This window comes from Cuculus canorus, chromosome 6 (assembly GCF_017976375.1).
Source record: "Cuculus canorus isolate bCucCan1 chromosome 6, bCucCan1.pri, whole genome shotgun sequence".
NCBI lineage: Eukaryota > Metazoa > Chordata > Aves > Cuculiformes > Cuculidae > Cuculus > Cuculus canorus.
The window spans coordinates 28,278,248-28,303,558 of record NC_071406.1 but is presented as its reverse complement, the minus strand read 5'-3'; the positions used below and the strand labels follow the sequence as shown (position 1 = coordinate 28,303,558).

The window sequence follows — 25,311 nt, the reverse complement described above, 5'->3', positions numbered from 1 at the left end:
AGAAAAATCAGAGGGTTTTCACAAAAGAAATCAAATGGGTCAAAAAACTTCCAACAAGATGCAGTGAAGACAGATCAATGGTGAGTCAGTCCCCTCTGCTGATAGAGATCCCAGACCTTGTTCCTGCCCATGATTATCAGCCAAACATCAGCATTACCAAAGACACAACAAGTGAGAGCCAGGCATTACACCTTCCCTTTTCACTGGAAAATAACAATGGAAATGAAACCTCACACCGGCACTAGCTAAAGAGGAAGGAAGCTGAGCATATGCCTCAAACTCTTATGCTGCCAGCAGGATGAGGGTGGGGGGAGGATCCCTACTCCTTGCTGGACATCCGTCAACAACTCCAGTTCTGAGAGTTCCCTGGAGGTTTCTAATACATTGAGCACTTCCCATGCAGACACCCTGCACGCGGCACAGCCTCAGCAAGCATGGGTTTGAGTGCAGGAGCTCTCTCACTGCCAGCAGGCAAGTGCTGCCTGTCTCAGCAAAGAGGGACCCCACATTATAAAACAGGGGGGTGTCCTTCCTCACACCGACCACAGGTATCTTCTGCACCTCTGCAAGAAGTGACATTTGGGGCACCTGGGACATCCACCTTGCCAGTTTTTGTGTTATGTATAACAGGACTAAGTCTTTGGCACAGGATTTCTGCTGTCAGATCCCACTGCTTCAGGCTCTGCTTCTAGCAGTATATTAAACACTAGTATCTCCATATCTGATCCAGTGCTACTTTAAAACCACCACCATAGTACTGGACTGCAATTGCTCAGCTACATTGTATGTAGATGTCCAGAATTCCTTGGGATTCAGGGAGGGAGAAAAAATACAAGAAAAACAAAAGCAGGCTATTCACTTTAATGATCTACTGATCTACTTGCTAAGCCAGCGTAAGGAAGATTTTCTATGGCGTGTTTGAACTGATGTATCAAAGACAGTCACTTAAAACATCCTAGCTGTGATTAGTGGACCATGACTGCTATTAACTTATAAGGAATTCCAGGATCACCAGACTGTGGTTTGCAACGTATTATTACATTACTATTCATCGGTGGTGTGCAGCCGCTTGATTTAAAGAAAACTGAGAACTAGTCTCAGACTGAAAACCAACCTCCCCCCAATTCTTTCAAATAAGCTCTGAGCTGAGCTGGCCAAAAGCAACCAGAAATTTATTCTGTTTTCAGTCTGCTTTTTGCAGTCTGTTATTTTTATTTTCCATTCATATTTAATTGCAGAATTCACACCTGGCCAGAAAAGGCTGGGAATAAACCAATTCCCATCTGCAGCACTCTACTCTGCCACTGCTACGTGGCAGCCTTAGAGGGGAGTGTACAATGCACTGTTGCTGTCTAGACTGGGTTTTATGCCTACAGATGCTCAGGTCTTCTCTTCTTTATAAGGCAGGGATTTTAAAGTGATTTGCCAAAGCAGGAACAGTAAATTAATAGCAGAATAAGCAAAGAACCCAAATCTCACAACTCCCAGCCCTGATACTGCTGGCGAGTCTGCCACTCCCCTGTTACAGCCTGACAATAGGGATACTATCCATTAAAAAGGCTGTGTGTAGCCAAGGCAAACAGTTGTTCATTAAAAGCCTACTCCAGTTCCTATGGAAATGAAGGTAAAACCTCCCGCTGCCTTTACTGGGCTTTGCGTCTGGTCCTTAACATAAAAAGGATGATTTTTTAAATATTATTCTGGCACTCTCCTTACATTCACTAACCCTTTTAACTCCTGAATACAGGCAGCAATTTCATGATATCAAAGAGCACTGCTAACCCCACCATGTGCTACAAAAAAAGTGACCAAGACTCATATCCCAACAGATATTTAGGCTCTCGAGACCCATCTGTTTGGGATGAGCCTCTGTGAATGGTGTCACCTGGTGTGACCCAGTGACCTGGAGCATTGTTGCAAAGACAGCCAAAGGTCTCAGCTTCTTTTCTGAAAGCACAGGCACCTCAATGATGTGGTTATCATCAGGCCATTTCAGTGAGACTGCTCTACTACCGTCCTGTGGATCTGCGCTAAGCGGAATCAGCAAAGACAAAAGGGGCTTAGAGATTGAGTGCAGACTTGCATTGCATGCTCACAAAAGGCACAAGTCTCTGACACTTTTAGCTGGATCCTGAACCCAGTTAGGGGGGAGTCACCGCAGCCAGCCTTGTACTTGCTCCATCCCCAGACACTGTGGGGGACCCACGGATCCTGCTCCCTCCTTCAATGGCCAGAAAGACTGAGTAAGAAGTGAGTATACCACAACCTCCTGCTCCTAGCTAGCAGGAAGGAGAGGGAGAGGTCTCTAACGCTATTGTTCCTAGTGTCACCAGCTGGCCCTCAATTTGTCATCATGCCAGCAGGAAACAAGGTGCAAAACCAGATCTGACTCCTACGCACCGGATATTGGTGAGCCAGTGGGATGTAGGGAGAGTGCCTTCTGGGCGATCACCTTCTGCAGAGCCTGAACTTGGCCCGTGCCTCCAGGCAGAGGCTCTAGGACACGGGGAAGCACAGCCACAGAGTAAGTGCAGCTCTCGCAGCTCTGCAGACAGGCAGCAGAGAAGAGAGATGTGAACAACCTTGAGCTGTTAACTCATGCACTGGTCTAACGCTGTCACAGCTAATCCATTCATTGGTCATTTCAAAAAATGACCTGGGCTTGACGGGAATTATGAACCATACAGCGGATGCTGGACAGAGTTAAAAACAGTGGAAGCTCATTTGAAGACAAGCTGAGCTGCAGTGTCATGTTACCCAGACTGAATTATTTCCTGTAAGTTAGAAATGTTGCTTCTGGCTACCCATGCCACAAGTGTATGAGCAAGCAAATGCCTTCCTTAACATCTCATCTTTGACTTCCCCTCTCTGCAAAGTTAAAGCTTGACTCCCCCAGCGTTGCAGGAGATCAAGTCACCTCCCCTTGCATCCCAGCAAAGAAACTCCTCAAGCCCTGGTGTTCTGTAGTTCTCCAAAAGTATTTCTATTTCTAAGCATTTTCCCAATCTCAAGATGAACTGCATTGCTTCTAAAATGTTTACTAATAAGCTAATTATGCATACATTTTAAAGCATTTACTAATCAGCTGTCCATAATTGCTGCCTTGTCTACTCTTAACCTTCACTGATGGAAGGATGGCTTCTTGCAATGTTATGTTCTTGTTTGAATGAGATGGTCAAGAGCACTACACTGACTCCTGCAGCCACCAGCTGCCTGCCTGTCCATGGGCACTGGGGCTGGCTGCAGCTCCCCCCACCGCCTGAGCAAGGGACTTGGGCCAGTGCCTCTGCTGCTCTCTAGGAAGGATGCAGAGCTCATTTTTTTTCCAGTGCCCAGCTTCCTGGAAGCACAGGAGCTAGCCATGCTACCATAAGAGATCTTCACTGGCTAGGCGAGCCCATGTGCCTCACCCTTTGTACTGTGGCCTGGGAACAAGAGCATCTATCTGTCAGTGTCCCCTCGGCAGGCAGAGCTCTGCATGACAGGTGCTGGAAGCATGGTGTCTTCCTTTGCCAAATCTTGTCCCCCTTTGCCCTTTAGGCTGGGAACAAGGGCATCTCTTGCCATGCCTGCCTGGTGTCCAGCACACACTAGAATGCTGAACTTGGTTCAACTCTCTTGGCACCAACGCTGGCACTTACAAGGCCACAGCGACAACTGCATAAATTTCCTCATCATGCTGGCCCCAGTTCCTGTTTGTGGAATCCCCCAGGGCTTGACATAGGGAGCCAAAGTCAGGAGGAAGAACCTGACTGTGCAGCTCCAGGCTGCCTTAAATTTCCTGGTCCCTGCCTCCAGAAACCTTTTCCAGAATTTGCCATGTGCCACCAGAGGGGGCTGCGAACCATGACAGAGCCCCCCCACATCCTCCCCAGGCAGGGATCCCACCACAGGATCACAACCCAGCTGCAGCATGTGTTGGAAAGGGCTACAGTAAAACCTGCTGCCATGGTCTGATTAGCAGTCAGGCTTTTTTTTTTTTTTTTTAAAATACCGTTTCTCTGATGCAGATGTTATGACTCAGCTGAAAGGTCTTCTTGCAGAAGAAGCACGAGCCCATCCGCTGCAGTCTGGAGGGAGTGTGCCTCTGCTGCGTGTGTACAGCAACACCCCAGCACTCAACGGCAGCTCTGCCCAACCTAATCCTTTGGCAGTCAGCTGAGCGCGGCTGGGGATGGCAGAGTCAGTAGCCAATCTCAGGAGGGAGGTTTTAATGGTCCAAAGAGAAGCCCAGTAGTGCAGGGGAGGCACAAATGGAAAAGGTAGTTATAAATGCAGTGATTCACGCAGAGCCAAGGATTCTGACTTGGATTTTCCAAGCAAGCAGCGCAGATGGAACAAGGAAATGGCAATTAGGAAGGAGTGGACAGCTTGGCTACGTGACTGTGAGAGCCAGAGGACAGCCACCCCATTGAACACGGTTCAGATTGCTCCTGGGATCACAAATAAACCCTGGCATCCACGAGGATACCCAGCTATCGCTATGCCATGCGGGGAATGGAAACATTTTGCCACAGCAGCAGCAGCATGTTCTTTTCCACTGGATGCAAGTTAAGAGAGCAGATACCGATGAAGTGGGGCCATAGTGCCTGAGCAACAGCTGCACTTGCAGCACGGAGAGGAAGAAATGGAGAGCAGAAAGGCTACTACATTATTTCTAAATAGTTCGGCATCGGAGCATCAAACTTTCCTTTTGGCTCTACCATTACTGTTGTAGCTCCACGGCTGCAGGACAGTGCGAACAACTGCCTGGGTCCCACACTCCCTATTACACCTTCCTGCCACAGGGATCCCTGCTGTGCTGGCATATCAACCACAAGAGCCACAACAGAAGGCGGCCAATTTTCTTAACCTGAAGTGCCTTCCCAAAGTAAGGCACTTCCTTGGAGGACAGAAGAAGCACACAGAGAGAGAGAGAGAGAGAGAAAGAGGGAAGGAGAGAGAGAGAGACAGAAACATGTTCTGGGGCTTCAATTACACCAAATTACTCCATTCATGATGGCAGGATGTTTGTGTGTGTAGTTACTTCTTAATTCAGTTGGACAGAGATGAAAAATAAAAGCCCAGATGTGCCTCCAGAAAAACAACATTAACAATCAGCCCTGAGCAGCTGCCCCTGGCTGCCACCTCTGTGTGTCCATCCCCAGCTGATGCTCCCACCTCCAGGCAGGGAGGGCTGGCAGCCGAAGCCACTCTTCACAGCCAGCTCTTGCTCTGGCATCTGGGCAGCACCAGGTACACAGCCCTTTTCCGGCCAGCTGCCCAGCAAGGGGAAATCACTGACCTTTCCACAGAGGTCCCCAGGGTGCCAGGCACCATACAAAACACAGGAGGAAATGCGTTCCGCCCCAAAGGGAAATCTAAAGCAGATACAAGGAAGGCCAGAAAGGACAGAGTAAAACTAAAAAGACTTTTGCAGACATTTTTGTAAGCCTCAGAATGGGCTTTAGGAATGTAAATGTTATGCTTCATGAGGGAGAAACTTTAACCTAATAAGGTAAAATGAAATGTTGAAGGAAGAAGCATCAGAGGAAAGGGTTACGGTGTTTATCCCTGGCAGCTGGAAGCACAGACTAGCCCCGCTCCTGCTCTAAATGCTGTCAGGTAGCAATTCCAGAGTAGAGGGAGCCTTGTCTGTCACAATGGGGTTCATCAGCCTGTCACCTTTGTGTGAATGTGCTCTATATTAATGATGAGATGTCAAAAGAAGGGCTCTGCCCTCAGACTATGTTTCTTTGACACTGAACTCCTGTTCCTATTCAGGTTCCCACCTGCAGCTGCAACGAGGCCTTTGTCTCTTCATAAAACACCCTCTGACACTCAGATGAGATTTATTACTAGATGGTCGTCTATTAGTACTGCTTAATGCCCAAGCATTACAGAGTGTTAATACATGTCTCCTTCTGGTGGGTCGCTTAAAATAAGAAGTCTGCATCCTACCAATTTCTTTCAGGCGGTGTTTATCATGCACTGTTTTCATTCATTTGGTCCTAGAAACCAGTGTCCATTAAGTCTTTTCAAACCCACTACTTTGCAGTGCCGGCTCTGGCGAGCAGGCACTCAAAGTCAGCTTGGCTCAGAGCTCGTATCTGTGGCCAGCAGAAGCCCAAGTGCATTGTGGATGAACACTGTTTCACGTGCACACAAGTGGCATCTGAGGGTATAGAGGTGCAGCCAAACTTCACTTTCTGTAGAGGTTTGAAATTAATACCTGGTTTCTAGGGAGCAATGTTGCTGAAGGAGCTAAACTGAATCAGACACTGACAAACACATGACCATTCTACGTCCCACATGGGGGAACCAAACCCCTCCAACTCAAACCTTTCTGCTTTAACTAAAGGCACTCTGCATGCATGTTCTCACAGAAAGGGAAAGGGTGAGACCACATGGCAGCCACTCAGAAGATGTGCACGGTAAAGTAGAAAGGCAAAGGAACGACATCTCCAGTGTGCAGTCAGCCCCTCCAGCACACACCACTTGCAGCTCAGAATCAGACCCCTCCCAGGCAGCAAAACTTGGCAAAAGTTGTCCAAAGTGCTCAGCGCTAAAGCTGACAATGTCCTACATGTGGAGGAAAATCCAGATTCCCATGCGAGTTTCTGGCTCTCTGACCAACCTGGCTTTGCTTGCCCAAGGCCTCAGAGAGGCAGAAGCTGGAGTGTCTCCTGCCCAGCTCAACCTCTGCCCTGCACACAACGCTGCCCTGTCCAATGCACATACATACTGGATACTGAGCTGACTGCAGACATAGGTCTATATAAAGCTTTTATTACCATGCATTTGGGGTAACTGCATTAGCTGTGAAAAGGCTATACTAGTCAGCCTGTACAAGCAATGATAAAATCTGATAGCAACCATCATTCTTATACACACTGCTGAAGCCTTATGTTCATCCATGCCCACATTAAGCCTTTCCCTGCCTTGTCCCTGCTCTAAACACAGGACTGATCCTGCAAAGTGCTAAACGCCTTGCACACGCAGTGACTTCAGGGAGAGTTCGTGGTGCCCAAAGCTTTATTAGCCCACCTTTTATCTGTAGGGGGTGATGAGATCTCCAGTGACATCAATCAGCACACCTTCATTAGAGTTACAGAAGCTACACTGATTTATGGTAGCTGATGATCCAGCTCTACACTTCATAACCTTCAGTACATCATCAAACCCATGCTGAATTCTTTGTTCTCCACAGGACTGATTCTACAGCCCTATAAATGCTTTCCCTGTCCCTCTGTCCTTTTTGCAAACAGAGTTTCCCCCTCCATATATAATCCCCTTTTAATCAACAGGACCAGCATGTCTGGCAAGACTGCTGTGTCAGGCCTGTTTTAGGAGACCCCAAGCTCCTTCACAGCTCAGGCATCCCTGTAAATGGCTGCGGATTTTAGATTAAACACGTAGGTTTATAAGTCTGTGGAGACCATGTTATTAACTCAGCCTTTTATGGTGCCCTTTGATGCTGTTAATTATTCTTTACTAGCTGTTAATTGTTTTTCCTGGACATCTAGTTTCCGAGTCCCTTCTTAGAAGAAAAGAGAAAAAAACTCGGGTAAAATCAAACCCCTGCTTTAAGAAATGCAACAGAATGAACACTGTGGACAGTCAGATGCAGCCCAAATCGCTCAGAACTCCTAAGTCCCCACGATCTGAGCCTGGGTCTCCATAGAGCTCTCTATGCCATACCTCTGCCTAGTTACATGCCAGAAAATTGCTCTTGCTCTCCCAGCACAATTTAAAAGGACAGCGAGGCCACTTCAACACTGAGAAAAACAAGCTGCCTTTTAAACAAAGTCAAACTCAGGTTGAAAGCCAGTTGGCTCTTGCTTCCAGGTGAAACCAGGCTGAGTTAAGAACCACCAATTCAATGCAGAGTAGGCTCATCCTATGTGTCCAGAGCAGCATCTTATAACCACGCAGCTGGTAGAGACACACCTGCCCAGAAAGGCAGTAAAAGGGAGCTCTATGGAGGCTCAGGATGATACTTGTTTTCATACACAAGGAAGCATGAGGCCCATACCACTAGGCAAAAGCAGAAGGAGGTGACTATGTACTAGAGAGGAAGAGGAAGGCTCTTACTTGCAGTCATGCTTTTCGATTTCAAAGTGAGGGTTGAAGTTGAGGATAATCTTCTGGTTGGACTCAGGGGCGTAGATGACCCACTCACAGTTCTGGTGGGAGGGGTAGTCATTGGGGTACCCTGGGGAGGTGATATACCCAGCATCCTTGGAGTTCAGGCGGCCCCCACATGGCTGAGCTGCAAAGACACAGAAGGGAACAAGACATTGAAATGGGTCCTGAGCATTGATTGTACACAGCTGATCCCTCTAGGCCATGGCTAGGGTTGGTCTGATAAAGGATGTTCTCCAGACTGTTGACATCCATTTGATATTCTAATATTCATCTTAATCTCTGGGCAAAGGCAATTATTCTACAGAACAAACCTACTCCTTTTCCCTTCCACCTCCTGCCACACTTACATACCACATTTCACACAGACCAGAAAAGTGAAATAAATGCTCTTGCCAAGTCAATTACAGAGCCATAAAGTAAGAAGCAGATTGATATCAGATCATCTGGAGCCGCTTTATCTCTTCTTTTGCCTCTTCTGCAAGCTCCTCTGTGACAGTCTCCCACAGCTGCCTCAGGAGACACCAATATTTGGACAAGTACGACCCTCGATACAGCTTCAGAAGTGCAGAAAGGTTTGCTGTTCCCAAGGAAGGAAACTGAGGCATGGTGAGGCTGATGACGAGTCCCGGTCCACCCATGTGGCCAGCGGCAGAGCTGAAGACAGCATCCAGCCCTCCTAGCCTGTAGCCCCATGGCAGGCAGCCCTTCTCCAGTTGCTGTGCTCTCCCTCCCCAAGCCTGCCTGCCCCCACCACCCCATCTCGGCAGATTGGCCTCCCGTCTCCCTAAACCTTTCAAGCTAACCCAGCCACTGGCACTGCAGACCAGATAATCAGCAGTGGTGGTTTTGTGGGGGTAGCCCACAAATGGCTGGCAGCGGCTGCGTGGTAAGCGGAGGAAGCACTCTCAGCTTTGGGTTAGAACAGGCCCTGGAGGGTGATTTCATCTTCAAAAAAACATTTAATCTCATGAATGCTGCAAATCAAATTTATTATTGCATTACTTGCTGGGAGGAAAATCTGCATCACAGGGTCAACTGATAAAGCACTATAAATCCCAACAGAGTCCTTTTCTCCACAGGGTCCCTATTACGTGCCTCTTGCTGCCTGACCCCTCTCCCATCACGCCATCCCAGCACCAGATCCCCACAAGCTGCCATAGCTGTCTCCAGAAGACACTATTGCCTCCTCACACTCAGCTAAATGGGCAAAATCCAGCAAACTCCTAAGCCCCTCCACACAGCAGGCCAGCAGGAACATAGGGTGACCCCTTGGCCCGTGTTGCAGAAAGGCTTTCCCCTCCGTAATGATAAACAGCAGGGTACAACACAGTACCCTTCATACATAGTCCCCACAACAGGACTGTCCCCACAGCCTCAGAGGGCTTCGTTTCCACAGGAGGATGTAGGTCAGCTTTCCCAGAACCCAGATGTGCACACCTTGCGATGGGGTCTGAGGAGTATCCCATGCCCCAAGAGAGCCAAGGCATGGGATGAACATCACCCTCAGTGTGGGAGAGCAACCACATGTCCCACACCTCATCGGCTCTGTGGGCCGAGGGTTTCCACATGGTTCCCCACCACCCTGGCCCTGATGGCTGTGTCTGTTCCTCCTGCAGGAGCACTTGCTGCAAAGCTGTGGGAGCCCCTGGGAGAAGCAAAGCAGTGCAGACTCGTGTGGGCTCAACTCCATGTTGCAGGTCTGGCTCTGTCCCTCTGCCATGGTGTCCAGGAGGCCCCAGGGGTGTCCCCTGCCAAGGTGTCACGAGTGTGCCTGCTCTCAGTGAGGAGATTCCAGTCTACCTTCAAACTGCCCTCTTGCCAGAGCCAATGCAAGCAAGCAGGAGCAATGCAGGACCCCTCATGGCAATGCTTCCTGGAAAACAGCACTTTGAATAAACAACCTGCTGCCTGCACACTTTCTGTACACTGCCTGTATGCTGCTTGCAGAAAATGCACGTGCCCTTAGTGGGAACAGAGGTAACAAGAGGGCCCCTCGTGGGGAAGCCACGCTTCCTTCACCATGAAAAAGCACTCTCTCAGTTTCCCCTGTATTTTTCATGCCCTCTAACATATTCATTCTTCAAAATAACTTTCTTCTCACACACCCAAAAGCATCTCTGCAGCCTTCTTTTTTTTTCTTAAAATAATCCTGTAAGTATCCTGAAAAATATGAGGGGAAAATCACAGCACCACCATGGAAGAGCTGAGAATACCAAAAAAACATCTGGTTTTGTTCCACAGGAGCTTGCTCAACACACAAACATTTACAAACCTATGTTCTTGCACAAATCTCTTCTCTCAGCAAAGCATATTTGCCCACACACGTGTGTACGTGGGGTTGGGGGGGGAGGGAGAGAGAGATGTTCACATGGAAGGAAGAAATTCACGGACTTGTTGACATCAATGTACAAATAGACGTGTAATTCACACTTCACTCATGTACGCACTTTCACACCTTCTCATAAAAATTCACACCTCGTTTGCACACATGTCCACCCCCTCCAGCAAAGAGAAATATTCAAGCTGCAGATTATTTTTCTTGGAAAGGGCAAAGTCTTGAAGCAAAGAAAATACACTCAATCCTTCCACACCTCGTCATCCCCTCCCTGCCTCTCCAGCTTTCACACACATGCTACCCGCTAGGCTGATACCACCAACATCACCCACCGCTCAGGAGCTGCTAGCCCCTTACTCACGCTGGATACTATGAATACTCTGTGAGTCGGTTCAACTCAATCAGTCGGAGGGGAACTGCAATGTGAACAGGGGTGTCAGGCTCCAGCTTGCTCCGGCTGTTCCCTGACAAATGAACTCAAGAGCAGAAATCCAGGTTCATCCTGGTATCAAAAACCTCTCCTTTGCCCTGCGAGTCCATCACAGGCCAGTGGGATCGAGCTAAGCAAAACCCTGGGCTTGACTCTGGTTTCAAGTCAGTTGGTGCCCAAGTTAAACTGCTGGTGCCACTGAGGACAGCCTGAGTGAGAGGGGCCCAGCTCTCTGTGACTGTTGTCTCTGCAGAAAAACAGGACATGCAGAAGAAACCGCTGAGGGGATAGGTGCACCAGCCACAACCCTTGGGTCTTCGGATACCACCAGAAAAACGTCACCATATTTCTGCAGCAGAGAAAGCCTTCCATCTGCAGGAAAGCTTATCTGTGTCTCTCAGAGCAACAAATTTTGTCCTCTCACTCATCCCTCCCTAAGAAGGTCCAGAGAAATTAAGGGGGCTACTTTAAAGCAGTGCTGCCTTGTCAACACGCAGTACCAGCCCACCTGGCGGGCAACAGCGTACCGGGGAAACAAGGGCTTCTTAGGGTTATCTGAAAAGGCAAAATAGTATATTTGTAATTTTTCTGTTGGACTTGTTCTCTTTTGAGTTGCTGGTATCTAGCGGATAAACACCTGCAACAAAAAAAAATCTATCACTGTGCCCACTGAAGGGCTAAAGGTTTGCATCAGCAGCCATGTCAACCACTGGCCTTCCGTATAAAACCAGGCCTGGTTTGTACACAGTACAGGGTCAAGCTTCTACATAAATACGTTTTTTCAAACTGATACATTGAATCCATGCAAAAATAAAAAAAAAATTAAAAGGAAAAAGGTGAGTGGTATGGCTACTGCCCAGGCTGTATGCTTTGGAAGCAAGACATGCTGCACAGCTAATGGATTCACTTAATAAAATTAAAATTAAATTCTGAAGTATAAGCCAAGTCTGCTAGGTGCGTGGGACACCCCATTGCTCAGTAAGCAAAATGCAGGCACTGAAAGCAAACTGCTGGGGCTCCCTCCAGCCTGCATGGTGAAGGGGCCAGAGGAACGCTGTGCTGGTGGCAGGGCCATGGTGGAGCAGCGGCCATGGTGGAGCAGCGGGGCTCCTCAGTGCAGGCTTTGGAGGTTAGCAGGCCCTGGCAGCGTCAGGCCACGCTGTGTTCAGGATGGGAAATCCTTAGATGCTCTCCCTTCGTTGAGGCCCACCACATGACTTACATTATCCCAGCAACCTTCTCCTTGCAGCACCACCCCAACAGGGGTACTACGGGAGAGGATGACAACAACGCCACAGGATGGGAAAAGAAGACCTGGAGAAGCTCGTGAGGGCAGACTCCTGAAAAAGCTGCAGCATATGCCGGGGCAACTCCCAAAGTTTCCCACAGAGATGGTTATCAGCAGCTTAACTCCTCACCCCCTGCAACGGGCAGACCCCTCCTTCCCTGCCCTGATCTGCTGGAGCCATCCAGGCTGATGAAGTCTCCCGCTGCCTCCCCCAGGCTGTAATGAGCAATCATCACTCAGAGGACCCCCAAATAGCAGCCAGGCCCTGGGAACTTCCACCCACCCTTGGGTTTTTTCAGCTCTGTAGCTCATCAGTGCACGATGAAACCTTAGGCTCGGAGCAGAGCATTCTCCTACTTGAATTTCCTGTCTATTAAACCCCTCTGGATTTCCCTCACCCCAAGAGAGCAGGACTCACTGTTATTGTTGGACCTTCAACACAGAAGCTAAAGCCAACTCTGCCTGTAACAAAAATAATCAGCACCAGAGAGGCCCGCTTCACAACACACACACATACTACAGCCTCTCAGAGCTTGTAGCATTCAGTAGTAAACTATGATGTTTTGATCTGCTGGGTTGTTTACTTTGGGGATGCAATTCAGGGGATGCAATTCAGGGCTGCACACAAAACGTAAGGAGTTCTTCTGTTAAAGGCAAGCAGCAGCATTGGTGTCTGTGCCGCTTGGAAGGAGCAGCAAAAGGAGCAAGGGAGAAATCCCACAGTCCCACAGCAGAGGGATACGCTGCCTGGCCGCTTACTTCTCTTCCTCACATGAGGCCCTTACAGTCCAGCTCCACACTCTCATCCAACCAGCACCAAAAATTACTGTGTCTTGGGATTCAGTGCTGGGCAAAAGAGATTTGCCCTGTCAGCTCCTCACAGTGCAGCAAAATATTGGTCCTGGCACAAGTGACCCACTGCTCTCAGAGCTGCTGAACTTGGCACAAGCCCTTGTGCAGCAAACCCTATGTTTCAGTTCCATTACACTCAAACAGCATTTCAAGAAGCAAAGTTTTTCAAGGTCCACGTGCATCCAAGCATTTTGCCAAACACTGGCATGTAGGGGAGGAAAAGATCTTTTCTGCTGAGGATGCATGACCATTAGCATTCCTCCTGCCCCATTCCCCAGGCTGTGGCCAGGGGAGAGAGTTTGGTCATGGTTAACGTGGCAGGGACTCTGACTCCAAACCATATGGCACAACTTTCACATCAGGCAGGGGGACAAATGCAAACTCTCGGATTGTAACGATACAGCTTAGGCACTGGCCAAGGAGAGAGACATATTGCAGGGGAAGCTAATAAGATTAGATATTTTATCCCCAGTAGCATAGATCATTTTAGCAGAGTGTGTTTGCTTTGGATTGCGAGATAAAGCTTCAAAGGCTTCCTGAACAAATTAATGGACAAACACACCCAAACAACACAAAGCACTTACACGCACATTTCACCCCAGAGTAGTACCCGCGTCTTAGGATTTCACACAACCAGGGAAAAAACCCTGAACATTTTATTAAGGACTTTTACCAGTTTAACTAAAATTTCACTTAAAAATAGAGGCACAGCAAAGCAGAATTTAAAGACTGCTTTTGTGATCTGAACTAGGATTTTGTTTGACTCGAAGTGTCTCAAGCCTGTCACAAGACAGGCTCATAAAAACACTGTCTGGGCTTAAGCAAGAAAGGAACGCGCCAATCCATCAGTTGAGGAATGCAGCCGTTTGACCACTTCCTAAGGCAACCAGGGAGGGATGCAATATATTCACTTTATAGCGCTGGACAGCAGTGAGAGGGGAATGCCAGAAAGCATAGCAAATGGAACATTTTAGCTGTGAGCCTTTGCAAAAAGAAAGCATTTAAAATTATTTTTAAATAAGAAGGGAGTGTAAGAGGGAGGAAGAGACAGAAGGAGATTTGAAGATTTCTCATATCTGCACTTTCTTTGCTATGCTAATCCACAGAAGAATTAAATGAAAATCTGAAATAGAGACCTGTTCAAACTTCACCATGGAAAATGAGAGGACCAAATCCTGCATACAAATCCAGGTAATTTGGTTTGGAATCACTGGAATTCAGCAGTTTTCCACACCTGTGGTTCTGGATAGTTGTCTTCCAAGGACTGTCACTGCTTTGCAACACTTGAGTCTGTGGCAATCTTGACCTTTAAAAGTTGCCACTTTAGGGTGCTGGTGGTCCCCCGTCATCCCCCCCCAAACCCTTTTATCTTTGATGACATTTCATATCCTGGTTTTACATGGTGCTGCCTCCACTAACTTAGTTATTTGTCATTTTATATCACAGGCAAATGCAATTCCAATAGGGCAACTGGCTTAATAGTGTTAGTCTTTATATAGATATGTGTGCACACAATTCTCTTGGCTTGCTGAAGAGTGTAATCGGTGGGCCTGGAATTTCAACTCCTGACTATTCCAGTAACAACTCAAGAGAACGCATCAGTGTGTGTGTGCACGTGCAAGGGAGGGGGATAACTGCACACCGAACTTGCAGGAATCACGCCTGTTCCTCCTGCCTCTATGCTGGGCTCCCAAGGGTTTGAAGTATTGTGGAAACACACTGCCATCTCCCAGAAATACATGGCAGTTTCAGACCTTTAAGCTGCAGATCGGGCAGTTTCTGAGGAAACCTCACTGGTAGCACAGACAGGGAAACAAGAGACTCAGGGAAGCTTAAGGGCTCAGAGCAGAGGCAGAAATAAAGCAGAAGCTTCCTGCATGGCTTCCTGTTACCCTACCTATACGCTACACTAGGAAATAATATAGGGATGAAACAATTTGTTGAGCCAGCCCTGTGAATGCTATCAATAACAGGCTGGTTTGAGGGCCATGAAAGAAAAGCAAGAGACATTTCTAGTTCCACACATATAAGCAAAGAACCATGGATTCACCTAGGATTCTGCTCTAAAGAGCTCCAGGCTGGATGAAAACTGTTCAATGCCTCTGAAATACTAATTAGCATTGTTATTACAACAACTCCAAGAAGAAAAAAAGCTTATCTCATCTCTCATCTCTCCCTGCTTGCTCCCAGCTTCTTCACACCTTTTGAGCCCATCTGTCATGGCCTGTTCTTCACAAAAAACAGATCCTGGCTTTCCCCACTGGGCAACGCTGGTTTATTCCTGCCTCTTCCTAAGGCATCTGGCAGAGCTTCTCTGACTTCCGCACCACCCTGGTTTGGTCCTCTCTCCCAGGGGCCCTATTGGAGCCACAGAGCAAAACCCAGTGCCGCTCCTAGCCGGCAGCCACATTGATGGGATGCAATGGGACGGGATGGGAAGGGAAGCAGCTCCTCCGGAGCTACCCAGGCAGAGGCCCCGCTGCAGCTCCCTCTGCACATGCTGCCGAGCAGCAGCAGCAGCTTCAGCCTTTACGATGGCTTGCTCAAATTCAACTACTGCTGAGCCTCACTACTAGTGCCGAAGTTATTACACATTATTACATATTATGGCGAGTGTCTTAAGCACATTGCTTCCTGCTGAGCACATATTCAGCAGTCAAACATAAAGAGAGGATAGCAGGAGCGAGCCTAGGGGTGTGCATAAGGGAGCCGAGGGGCTCTGGGCACACAAGCGAGAGTGCAGGGAAGGGAAAGATGCAGGTGTGTGTGGCAGGCAGCAAGGTGGGGAGGACCAAAGGGGCACTGTGTGTAAAAGAAAAAGTTGAGATTTGTGTGCTTGTGAAGAGAGAAGAACCAGGGAGAGAGTGTGCGTTATGTGTCTACTTGGACAAGGGGCTGGGTTTTCCTCCCTCCTCCTTCCCACAGGCATCCCCTAAAAAACAGCATCCAAACTAGGCTTTCAACAAAACATTAAGCAGAATGAAATGACAGTGTCCTTTTGGCTTCACCATGTTCCTAGGAGGGACATAGAAAAAGGTAGGCATTCAAGACCCAAAGAGCCAGCACTTCACAGCTAGGGGTGACCCACCAGAACAGCTGGGGCAGATGTCTTGCCTTTGTCTCAACTGCATGGGGAGAAATCATGGCAGGTCTCAAAGATCCCGGAGCCCAGCACTTCATCTCTGGAGCCCATTTTGTTTGACTCATCAAGTATGAAGAGAGGAGGAGAAGCATTCAGACAGAAAGTCTCTGCAGCCATCCATCCCTGTAAGTAATACTTCAGGCTATTCTGCATGCCAACTCACTGCTCATACCCCTTTCCCCAACCTGTTTGCGATGAGGCTGCCTCGTCAAGGCTGCAGTCGAGACCCTGGACCCCCAGTGGTACCCTAGCTGTCCTCCCCAGTGCGATCCATGGACACCACTTGCATGTTACAGATTTGAGTTGTGATTTTGAGTGTTTGGCCCTGTGCCTGCCAACCTCGTGCTGTCAAACCTCTGCCTGTGCTTGTGTCTTTTGACTGCGCAGGCATCAAGCCTGGCTCAGGATCTGGCCTTCTGAGATTGCGATTTGGCTCAGGCAGGGAGAAGACTGACCCTTTGATTCTGAGTATGATTAAAACCATGCTACTGTAGCGCTAAGCCGTGTGCAACACTGCTAGCAACAGCCCTGATTTATGTTGTTGCTAGTATTGCGGTTTCCACCAGGGTGTAGACAGGGATTTCGAAAATAGCCCAGCTACCTCTTTGTCTGTGTGTGTAGTATAATTAGATATGTGTCAAAGGGCTGATTCAGAGTGAGGGTAGAGCTGGAAACGTTCACACCCCGCTTCTGCCCCCACCTCCATGCCGACACCATCAGCCCCAGCTTGGGTGTGTGCAGGCACATCAGCTCTCCACACTTCCCAGATTAGACAACTGTATTCCTGAGACCCCATGGGGACACGGTGGCGGTGACTTCACCGCACAATGGAGAGCAAGTTTAGCAGCTTCCAGTTTGCTCTCAGGCTGCTGCAATCTGCCCCCACCATCGTGGCTAAATGCCGACTTCTCCTATTTCGATTTCAGATAGGATCATGGGTCTCAGATATAGACAATTTATTTTCCTAGTACAGCTGGTCTGTCAGAGGTCATATAATTTGGCAGCAATCCCAGTGCTTAAAAATTAATTTTTCCTTATTAATACAACTGAGGGTCCCACAGGATAGGATCCCAGCCTTATCTGAACCTGACAGCTTCCTAAACCCCATGAAGGATGCTTTCTCTTCTCAGGCTATCTGTGGTAGAAGGCCACCATGTCCTGGAGCCTGGCGGCACTGAAGGTTTCTGCTACAAAACCGACCCACCTTCCTGCCCAGAGCAGTAGAGTGCTGGGATGGGGAGCACTGCCTTCTCCAGCCCAGCAAAGTGGGTTGCTTTCTCGTTTTAACCTTCTAAGCCATACATGAGGTACCAAACACGGAGTAAATACCGCGAAAGGGTCTGGGAGGAAGAAGGAGCAGGGCAGGGAGATGGGACGTGCCTTTGTAGATCCCCCTGGGACCAGTATGCCTGCCTGTCACTCCAGACACCACACACCATGATTCTTCTACAGCAGGAAAGTTTGGAAAACAAAATGCAACATCCTAACCCGGGTCAGAGCCCCCCACTGAGCTCGTATCAGTCGTTTTCAGTGATGCTGCTGACAACTGTCTGATTTCTAGGCTAAAAAAGCTTTTGTTCCCAGTAAGAGTCGAGTTAACAGCACAACGGGCAAAAGGCATTACAGTCAGCCCTGCGTGGGTGTGTGTGCATATCTGTATGTGTGCGGCCGTGTGCCTGCTTGGCAGCAATTTGTTTTGGTGTCATCCCCCCCTTGCCACATCTCCTAAGTCATTACTAAAAATACCAGCTTTTAAGCAAACTATTGGAAGGCTTCAAGAGTGAGCTTTGCTCGGAGCTGCATAAACATCGTCTGAACGGCTCAGTACTTGGGTCACTCAAATCTGTTACTTTCTTACTTGATTGCTTATTACAGGAAGATGAAAAACACACAGCCATTCAGCCTTCAGATTTATCTTCCAGGGTCTCCCACCCACTCCCCTCCACGGTTATCTCAGGGTTTGCTTGGCTACATACAAATTGGCAGCTGCACTGTTTATCTCTTACTGTAGAAATACTGCACGAGGGTTTTTCCATGTGGATTATCATATTATTGTCTATTAAAAACATCTCCCCTCTCTACTAACCTCCCTTAGGGAACCTTAAGAGGGACTTTCATAATGGGGAAAGGCTTTCAGATACGCCAGACTGAAACACAAATCCATCTACCCCGGCATGTTTTTCTTACTAGGCAGGCTAATTCACCGGAGCTGAGCGTAGCCTCATCGAGGTTCGCGTCCCGTTGCCCATACCTTTGCTCACTGCGGTAGCAATAAAGTCGTTTGGCCGGGTTTGCAGCACCACAAAAAGGTCTCAGCAAAGAGCCGCTGGTTTCAGCCGCAGGAAGACAACTTCCCCGCTGGCTCCAACACCATGTGATGCTCCGCTTAGCCGGGAAAACCCCGCGTTCAAATAAACATTTCTTACAGCGGCTGAATGGCCTCAGAGACACGGTTGGCTCATAAATCCCTTGCCAGTTAGAAGTTCTGATCCCGAGTCCACTCGAGGATGGAAGGAGGTGCACACACAGGCACATGCTCGGGCTCAGCAGCCACAGGGACCGCAGCCAGGCTGCCCGGAGAACCCTCAGGTTAGAAGAGCACAATGCCCACTCCAGAAGACCAGACACTGCCTCTGCAACAGGGACCATCGAAAAGACTGTTGCGCTCAGCAGGGGCCTCCCAGGACTTTGCTCTTTCTCTTCACTCCATCGAGCGCCTATCCATTTGTTTCCCTATTTAAACAAAAGATGGGATTTTTTCCCCTTTCCTTTATAACCATAAGGAAGGAGGCGATGCCAACCAGCTACCGAATGTACTCGGCGCGTGTCTGCCGGGAACGTCTGCTGCGAAAAAGAGGGACTCACTCCCTCAGGCAGCAGAGCCTCTCGCTTCCCTTTCCAAGGGGGAGCGGGTGGCCGTGCCGCTCCGGGGCAGGCGGAAAGGCACACACATCGTGCCGTGCCACCGAACGCTCCCCGGGACCGGCTGGCTGGGGCACGTCCCGAGGCTCCGGAGAACGGGAACCCCCAGCTCAGCAGCTGCCGGCTTAGCACCACCGAGCTGCCCAGCGGCTCCGGGCTGCTGACCTGACCACACGAGCCCCAGGAGAGCGCTGGAAGGCTGGGGAAGGCATACCTGCTTCCTCCAGCTCCAGGGGAGCACCCTGCTTCTCCCACGAGCCAGACCCAAAGCCAGTGCCCGTGGAGCACCCAGCCTCACTCCACGCTTGCCCCTCTCCTGCCCCTAAGCCGAAGCAGCGCAAGCGCTGGGGCTTCATCCCAGTGCCTCCTGACAGCGCAGCCCGGGCTCTTCGAGGAGGACCAGAAAAACACGCTCGCTCCCCGGCTCCCACCCTGCGCGCCGCTCCCGGGACACCCCGGCGCTGGTACCCGCGGGCAGGCTCTCCCGGGAGTGTCTGCCCCGCAAGCCTCGCCCGCTTCCAGCGCCGCCCGCACGCCTGCCGCCTGCCTTCTCCTTTCCACGCAATTCTCATGTCTCACCTAAAGTTTCACGGGGCTGCAACCAGGGGCTGCGGGCATCCAGATGCGCGTGTCCCAGATAAGGGGTGGTCCCCATCGCCTCCCCCTAAAAACCAGCACGCAACTTCACAGCGCGGCTCCTCGCTTCTCCTCGCTCCGCGTTGGGGCTGCGCCATCCCCGCCGCACGGAGCCCCCACGAACCCGCGCTGCGAGAGCTGCCGATCCCTCATTCATCCCCTCCGCCGTGCCCGAGGCAGGGCAAAGCCTCTCTCGGCCGGGCTCCCCGGGGCATCCCCCGTCCCGGGGCTTACCTGTCTCCGCCGCGCCTCCGGAGCCGGGTAAGCACAGCCCTAGGAATCCCCACGCGAGAAAAAGAATCCTATCCATCCTCGGCGAGAAATTAAAACGCACCCGAGGCCCCGCTTCGCCACCCTGCCCCGGGGCGCGGGCGTCCCACTGGCGACGGGGCGGCGTCCCCCGGGCTGCGGTGCGGAGCGAGCGCCTCTCCCTTAGGGCATCCCCCGGGGCGCGGCGGCGGTGCGGGCTGGGGCGCCGTCTGCGCCTCCTCTCCTTCCCCGGCGGCGCCTCGCAGCCTTTTCAGGCAGGGCGGCATGTGGCTGTCAGCGCCGATCGGCGGCACCGCCCCCCGCCCGCCCGCGCACCGCCCCGCCGCGCCGCGCACCGCCCCGCGGGCACCGGGGCCGCCGGCCGCTCCCCAGCGCGGGGCGCGGAGCGGGGCGCGGAGCGGCGGCACCGCGCGCTGACGGCACCGCGGCGGGGGGAAAAGCCGGCTGGGAGGGTTGCGAGAGAGCTGGGCTGTGCGAAGGGAGACGCGCAGATAGTGTCGGATGGGGGAGCATCAGGACAAGGATTGTCCCTGCTCGTGGGCGCACGCAGCTGCCGGCGCAGACCCAGAAGCGCCGCACCTCGGCCGGAGCGGGAGCGAGCGCTCCCCGCCTTCCTCTGCCCGTGTTGCGGGGTGGCACAAACGCACAGCCTCCCCGGGGCCGCGCGACCAGCCGGTTTTCTCCAAGATTGCCCAGGGAAGCTGTGGTTGCCCCATCCCTGGAGGTGTTCAAGGCCAGGCTGGTAGGAGGTGTCCCTGCCCAGGTCAGGGAGTGGGACTGGATGGGCTTTAAGGTCCGTTCCAACCCAAACTATTCTGTGATTCTAAGATGAACACGACCCAAGAGCAGCACTCCCTTAGTCGCTTTAAGAGCACTCAGAAAGTTCGCCTTTGCACCTGAGAAGGTGGGGAGTCCCTGCCCGGAAGGGAACCACTGGGACCTTGCGTTTACTCGTTCACAGACTGTAACAGGCTTAAAGGCTGGTATGCTGCAAAGTGGCGCCAACGCACACCTCCCTCCAGTTTGGAAGGGGAAATTTAAAAGTATGCAAGTGGAATGAGCCCTAAAACCCCACACCAAAAAGCTACTTGAAAACAAATTCTTTCTGTTGTTGATCTGTCCCCAGATGATATGTTCCAGCTTCTAAATTTACAGCAGACAAAGGGATTAAAACTACTGTTGCCTCAGATTTTTTAAGCTGGTAATTAGTGAAGAGATACTGGCATGTGGCAGGAGTGAGATATATCACTGTGTGGGTGAGAGGGAAAGTACAAACGTTTCACTGGTATTCATTTAGGGTGATGAGACTAATTATTTTGTACTCCACTGTCTATCAGTTACGGGTAGCAGCACCAGCTTATGTCAATGAAATCACGATGTCGACCTGGTTGAGCGCATTCACACAACACAAACACACCAAACTCCTCCGAGGCCAGTGGAGGTTCATCGACAGCAACAGATTTGGCCTCACAGATAGGTCTGATATTTTAGCCATTACCCTGAGGGCCGTAGCATCTCCCTTCCTTCTGTGAACTTTGATACCTGACTTTGCATCCTCTGTGGCTCAAATATGTTCCAACACCTGTTGAAGTCAATGCAAAGCCAGTGGCGACTGAGTCTACTGCCTCATTTATTGTATTTTGGTGTGGGATCATGCAACTATTATTTACTACTTGCTTATAGTTAGACTACTATCAAGCTAGCAAAGTGTGATTTTTTTGTGTGTATAAATAGCCCTGGCAAACCATAACACAGATATTGGAGCATAATAAAAACCCATAGTATGAATCATACCTCTCTTGAGATGTGCGTGGAAAAGAAAGAGGTTACCAAACTCTGATCAGAGATGACCCCATCTCACACACCACACAGCACAGGGGAAATTGTCCTCCCGTTACGTTCATAGTTTCCCTTGGTTAAGGTCAATAGAAGAGCCCAAACAGGACCTTGAACTGATATCAGCTCTGATCTGCTACTGAGTGAAGAGAAGATAACCTTAGGAAAATGTTGATGGGAAATGAAGTTATCTGCTATTCCACAGAGGTTTCTGTCAGCTGCTTTCCAATAGGTCTCCACAAATCCAGCCCTGTGTTTAGTGTCAGATCTCCTCTCCATAACACGCTGCTATCAGGAAGGGAAAGGCACAACTAAAATAGCAGGCAGCACTACTGCAATTTCTACCACTACAGGTGTTCAGGACAGGATGATTATAAAGCTGGTGACACCTGCTAGTGCAGCTCAGGTACAAGAGAGTCAAAAATACTTCTTTGGACATTGCTTCTTTGGGAGCATTGGACACTCAGATCCCCTCTCAGGTTTGAAGGAACTGAGCGCAAGGTGATGCTATGCATCTTGAATTTACCTCTGCCTGTCTCCAGGGGCGGCTGCTCTGAGCATTGCTCCACGCCCCAAGCAAGGCTGGACCTCATCAGCTCTCCATGCTGGAGAAGCTCCACTTCTGCCAAAGGGCTCAAGACTCTGCTTTCTGGTTTAGTCTTCCTGTGGGTATTTAAAACCCATGAGTAAGCTCTTGCCAAACCCCATCGGGAACAGCAGCATTTTTCCATATCTGTATGTCAGAAACATTCGCAAACCCTCACTGAAAATGAGACAATATGTAATTTAATGGTACTGTAATATGTAACGTGCCATCTGCAATAAATTTGGTTTAAGGAATTTTGCAGCCCAAGCGTTAGTAAGAGCTGTGATGCAGTGGAATTTCCCCCATCTCTCTCCTCCCCTTCCGCAGAAAGCCTTCGCCTCCTCAAACGCTGCCCAGTTCCTTGCTGCCGACCCAAGGGCCAGCTACCTAGAGCTCTCTGTGGCACTCTGCAGCTCTGCTCTTCTCTCCCTTCAATTCCAGCTCTTTTTCTTTTCTCTTGATCATACAGCCTCATTTATTTTCAATCACGGTTTCCTTTTCTAAAGGAGTCCTTCTCACCCTATGAACTGACCATCAGGAGGTGTCTGTAAAGCAGGAAAACCCCCAGCTTTTTCTTAGAGCCTTTCTCAATCCTGATATAAAAGAAAACAAAACTAAACCCAAGGCATTACATATTCCTGTTACCTTCTCTGGGCTCCAGTGTAGCTGGACAAACAGGGTCTCTCCCCCAGTTTTGTGTCAAAACACACTATTTCCAACACAGAACTTGACAGCTTTCCAGAGAAAACAACACTGCAGGACTGGAATAGGGTTAGGAATGAAAGTGGGGAAAAATGATACGCAGCCTAGATAAAACTATAAGTATTGTCTGTCAGCAGGAGAGCAGAGACTCAAACAGTTTTGGCAGCATACCCGACAAGTGGGAGCACGGGGGCAGACGGTGTGGATTGTCTCCCCAACTCCTCACGGGAGCCAGACTTGTCACTGCAGTTTTCCTCCTCCAGACAGTGCTTTGAGATCCTCGGCTAAAAAGCTTTGAGTGCGTCATATGAAATGTTTTTATTAGTCTTTCAGGTGCATGATTATGAGATCTCGTTTTATAGCCACAAATAGCCAATAATTACCTTAGCATTCCATTAGCCCTAGTCGTCAGCCAGACTATTTGCTCGGGAATTCATCTATATTCGAAATGCAGGTCAATACCCCAACCTGGAGAAAACAGTTCAGCATGTTGCATTCAAGACCATAAACATCCAGTGTAGAGGTGGCTTAATTAGTGTGCTGCCCAGTTAATTTTTCACAGCGAGTACCGTGGCTGCTAACCTGTGGCTGAAAGCTGCGCCTGCCGGCTGAGCCCAGAAGCTGACCCTTTGGTTTTGTGGGTGCTACGGCAGGTCAGTGCTTGCCCACCTGCCCCACTCCTGCCTACCCTATTCCTGTTCACCCCCTCCTAACATGCTCCCCTAACTTTTCCAAGCTGCCAGTCCAACTGCAGGATGGCAGGGAGCTGCTTTCTCCCTTCACCTCTTCTGCTCACAGCTGTTTTGTACAGGAGAAGCATTGCTGGCGTGCAGTGCCTACTCCAGCATTTGCGCTGCCTGCTTGCAGTGTGGCCTGAAGCTCAGGTGGTTGACACACGTCCTGGACCAGTTCCACTCTGCCGTGGTGCCAGGAGCTGGTGGAGGGCTGTGGGAAGAGCTGGGAACAACACCACTGCAAGGGAAACCAGGGAAGTGCTGAGACAGCCTGGAAAGGAGAAATGAAAAGGAAGGAAAAAGGAGAGAAGAGTGGAGAAAGGATGTGGTGAAAGAAACAAAGGGATGGGGATGTTGAAACAGAACAAGGGGACCGGGGAAAATGAATAAATGGCAGAAAACAAGGGAGAGAACAGAGGAAGCAAACTAATGGAGTTAAAACCCATCATAGGATTTGCAGACAGAGGGAGACTGATTCCTCGCACCTCCGGAGGTGCTCAGCTGCAGGAGAGGTGCAAGTGTGCTAGGGGCCTGCTAAGCAGCAGCCTGTGGGGGGTGGGGGGGGGCAGCAGTGCGAGCTCAGGGGAGGAAAGCCCCTGCATCTTCAGACTTAATAAAAAAAAGCTTTCAGACTTCAGCAGGGTGACTAAATTAGGCTGACTATAAAGGTGCTGCATTATTTCTCAATACGGCAGCAGTATGAAAGGAGGCAATAGGTTTCTTTTGAAGCAGCTGCTGTGTAATCCAGGGCTTTCAGGTGTACTTCAACCAAACGCTCTCCTGGCTTCAGCAGGTTAACTTCATTAAAGGCTCCATCTACCGCTTTCATGTTCACTGAAATCCCACTGGGTGGGTACATTAGTCAGGAAACCCCCCACAAGATGATTGCATGCTGTTGTTTGGCACAGTGAATAGACCTAGGAGGGGAAATGGAGGAGGGGAGGGGGTCACACAGTGACCCAGGCAGGAGAGGACAGATCCTCAACCACTGTAACATGCCAATGGGCTTGGCCCTTTGCTAACGGCAGTAGAAGTCACTGCAGCAGAAACCCCAAGCCTGTGGGGAGCCATTCCTCCTGATAAAATTTCTGCAAATAACCTGCTTGGTCCCTCCTTTGCTTTGGTTTCCTCCTCTCCACACAGCCACCGGTGCTGGCGCCCAGCTTGTGAGGAAGACGTTGATCCCCACAGCTTCTCCTCACCTGCAAAGAGGAGACCATAGAGCTGTACAGGTTGCCTGTCCCTCCACCAGACCATGGCAATTCTGTTAGCTTTGCTACTGAAGGCTTTGAATGAGGCTTGAGTTTCTTAACAGTGGGGTGCAGTTAAGACTCTTGAAAAATCAAATAACCTGTTGCTAGTGTGAGGTGACCCAAGTTCTGTGCATTCATCTGCTGAAAACACCCTACATGATGTGCTGATTGTGGTCTCTGCAGGTATTTACCCACAAA

General features: G+C 50.0%; 1 protein-coding gene across 6 annotated transcripts in view; it reads right to left on the bottom strand.

Annotated features, from left to right (window-relative positions):
• The window catches only part of NRP2 (neuropilin 2), a 94,683-nt gene extending 74,416 nt beyond the window's left edge, over positions 1-20,267 (bottom strand). For 5 of the 6 annotated variants that reach the window (XM_054069585.1, XM_054069588.1, XM_054069589.1 and 2 more), the window contains exons 1-2: positions 19,967-20,267; positions 8,074-8,251 (exon numbers count right to left, since the gene is read on the bottom strand). In XM_054069585.1, coding sequence (XP_053925560.1) covers positions 8,074-8,251; positions 19,967-20,042 — 254 coding nt within the window. In that variant the 5' untranslated portion in view covers positions 20,043-20,267. The remainder of the gene's footprint in view (positions 1-8,073; positions 8,252-19,966) is intronic. The other variant, XM_054069586.1, reaches the window with a different exon arrangement.
• Between the last annotated feature and the right edge of the window lie 5,044 nt (positions 20,268-25,311).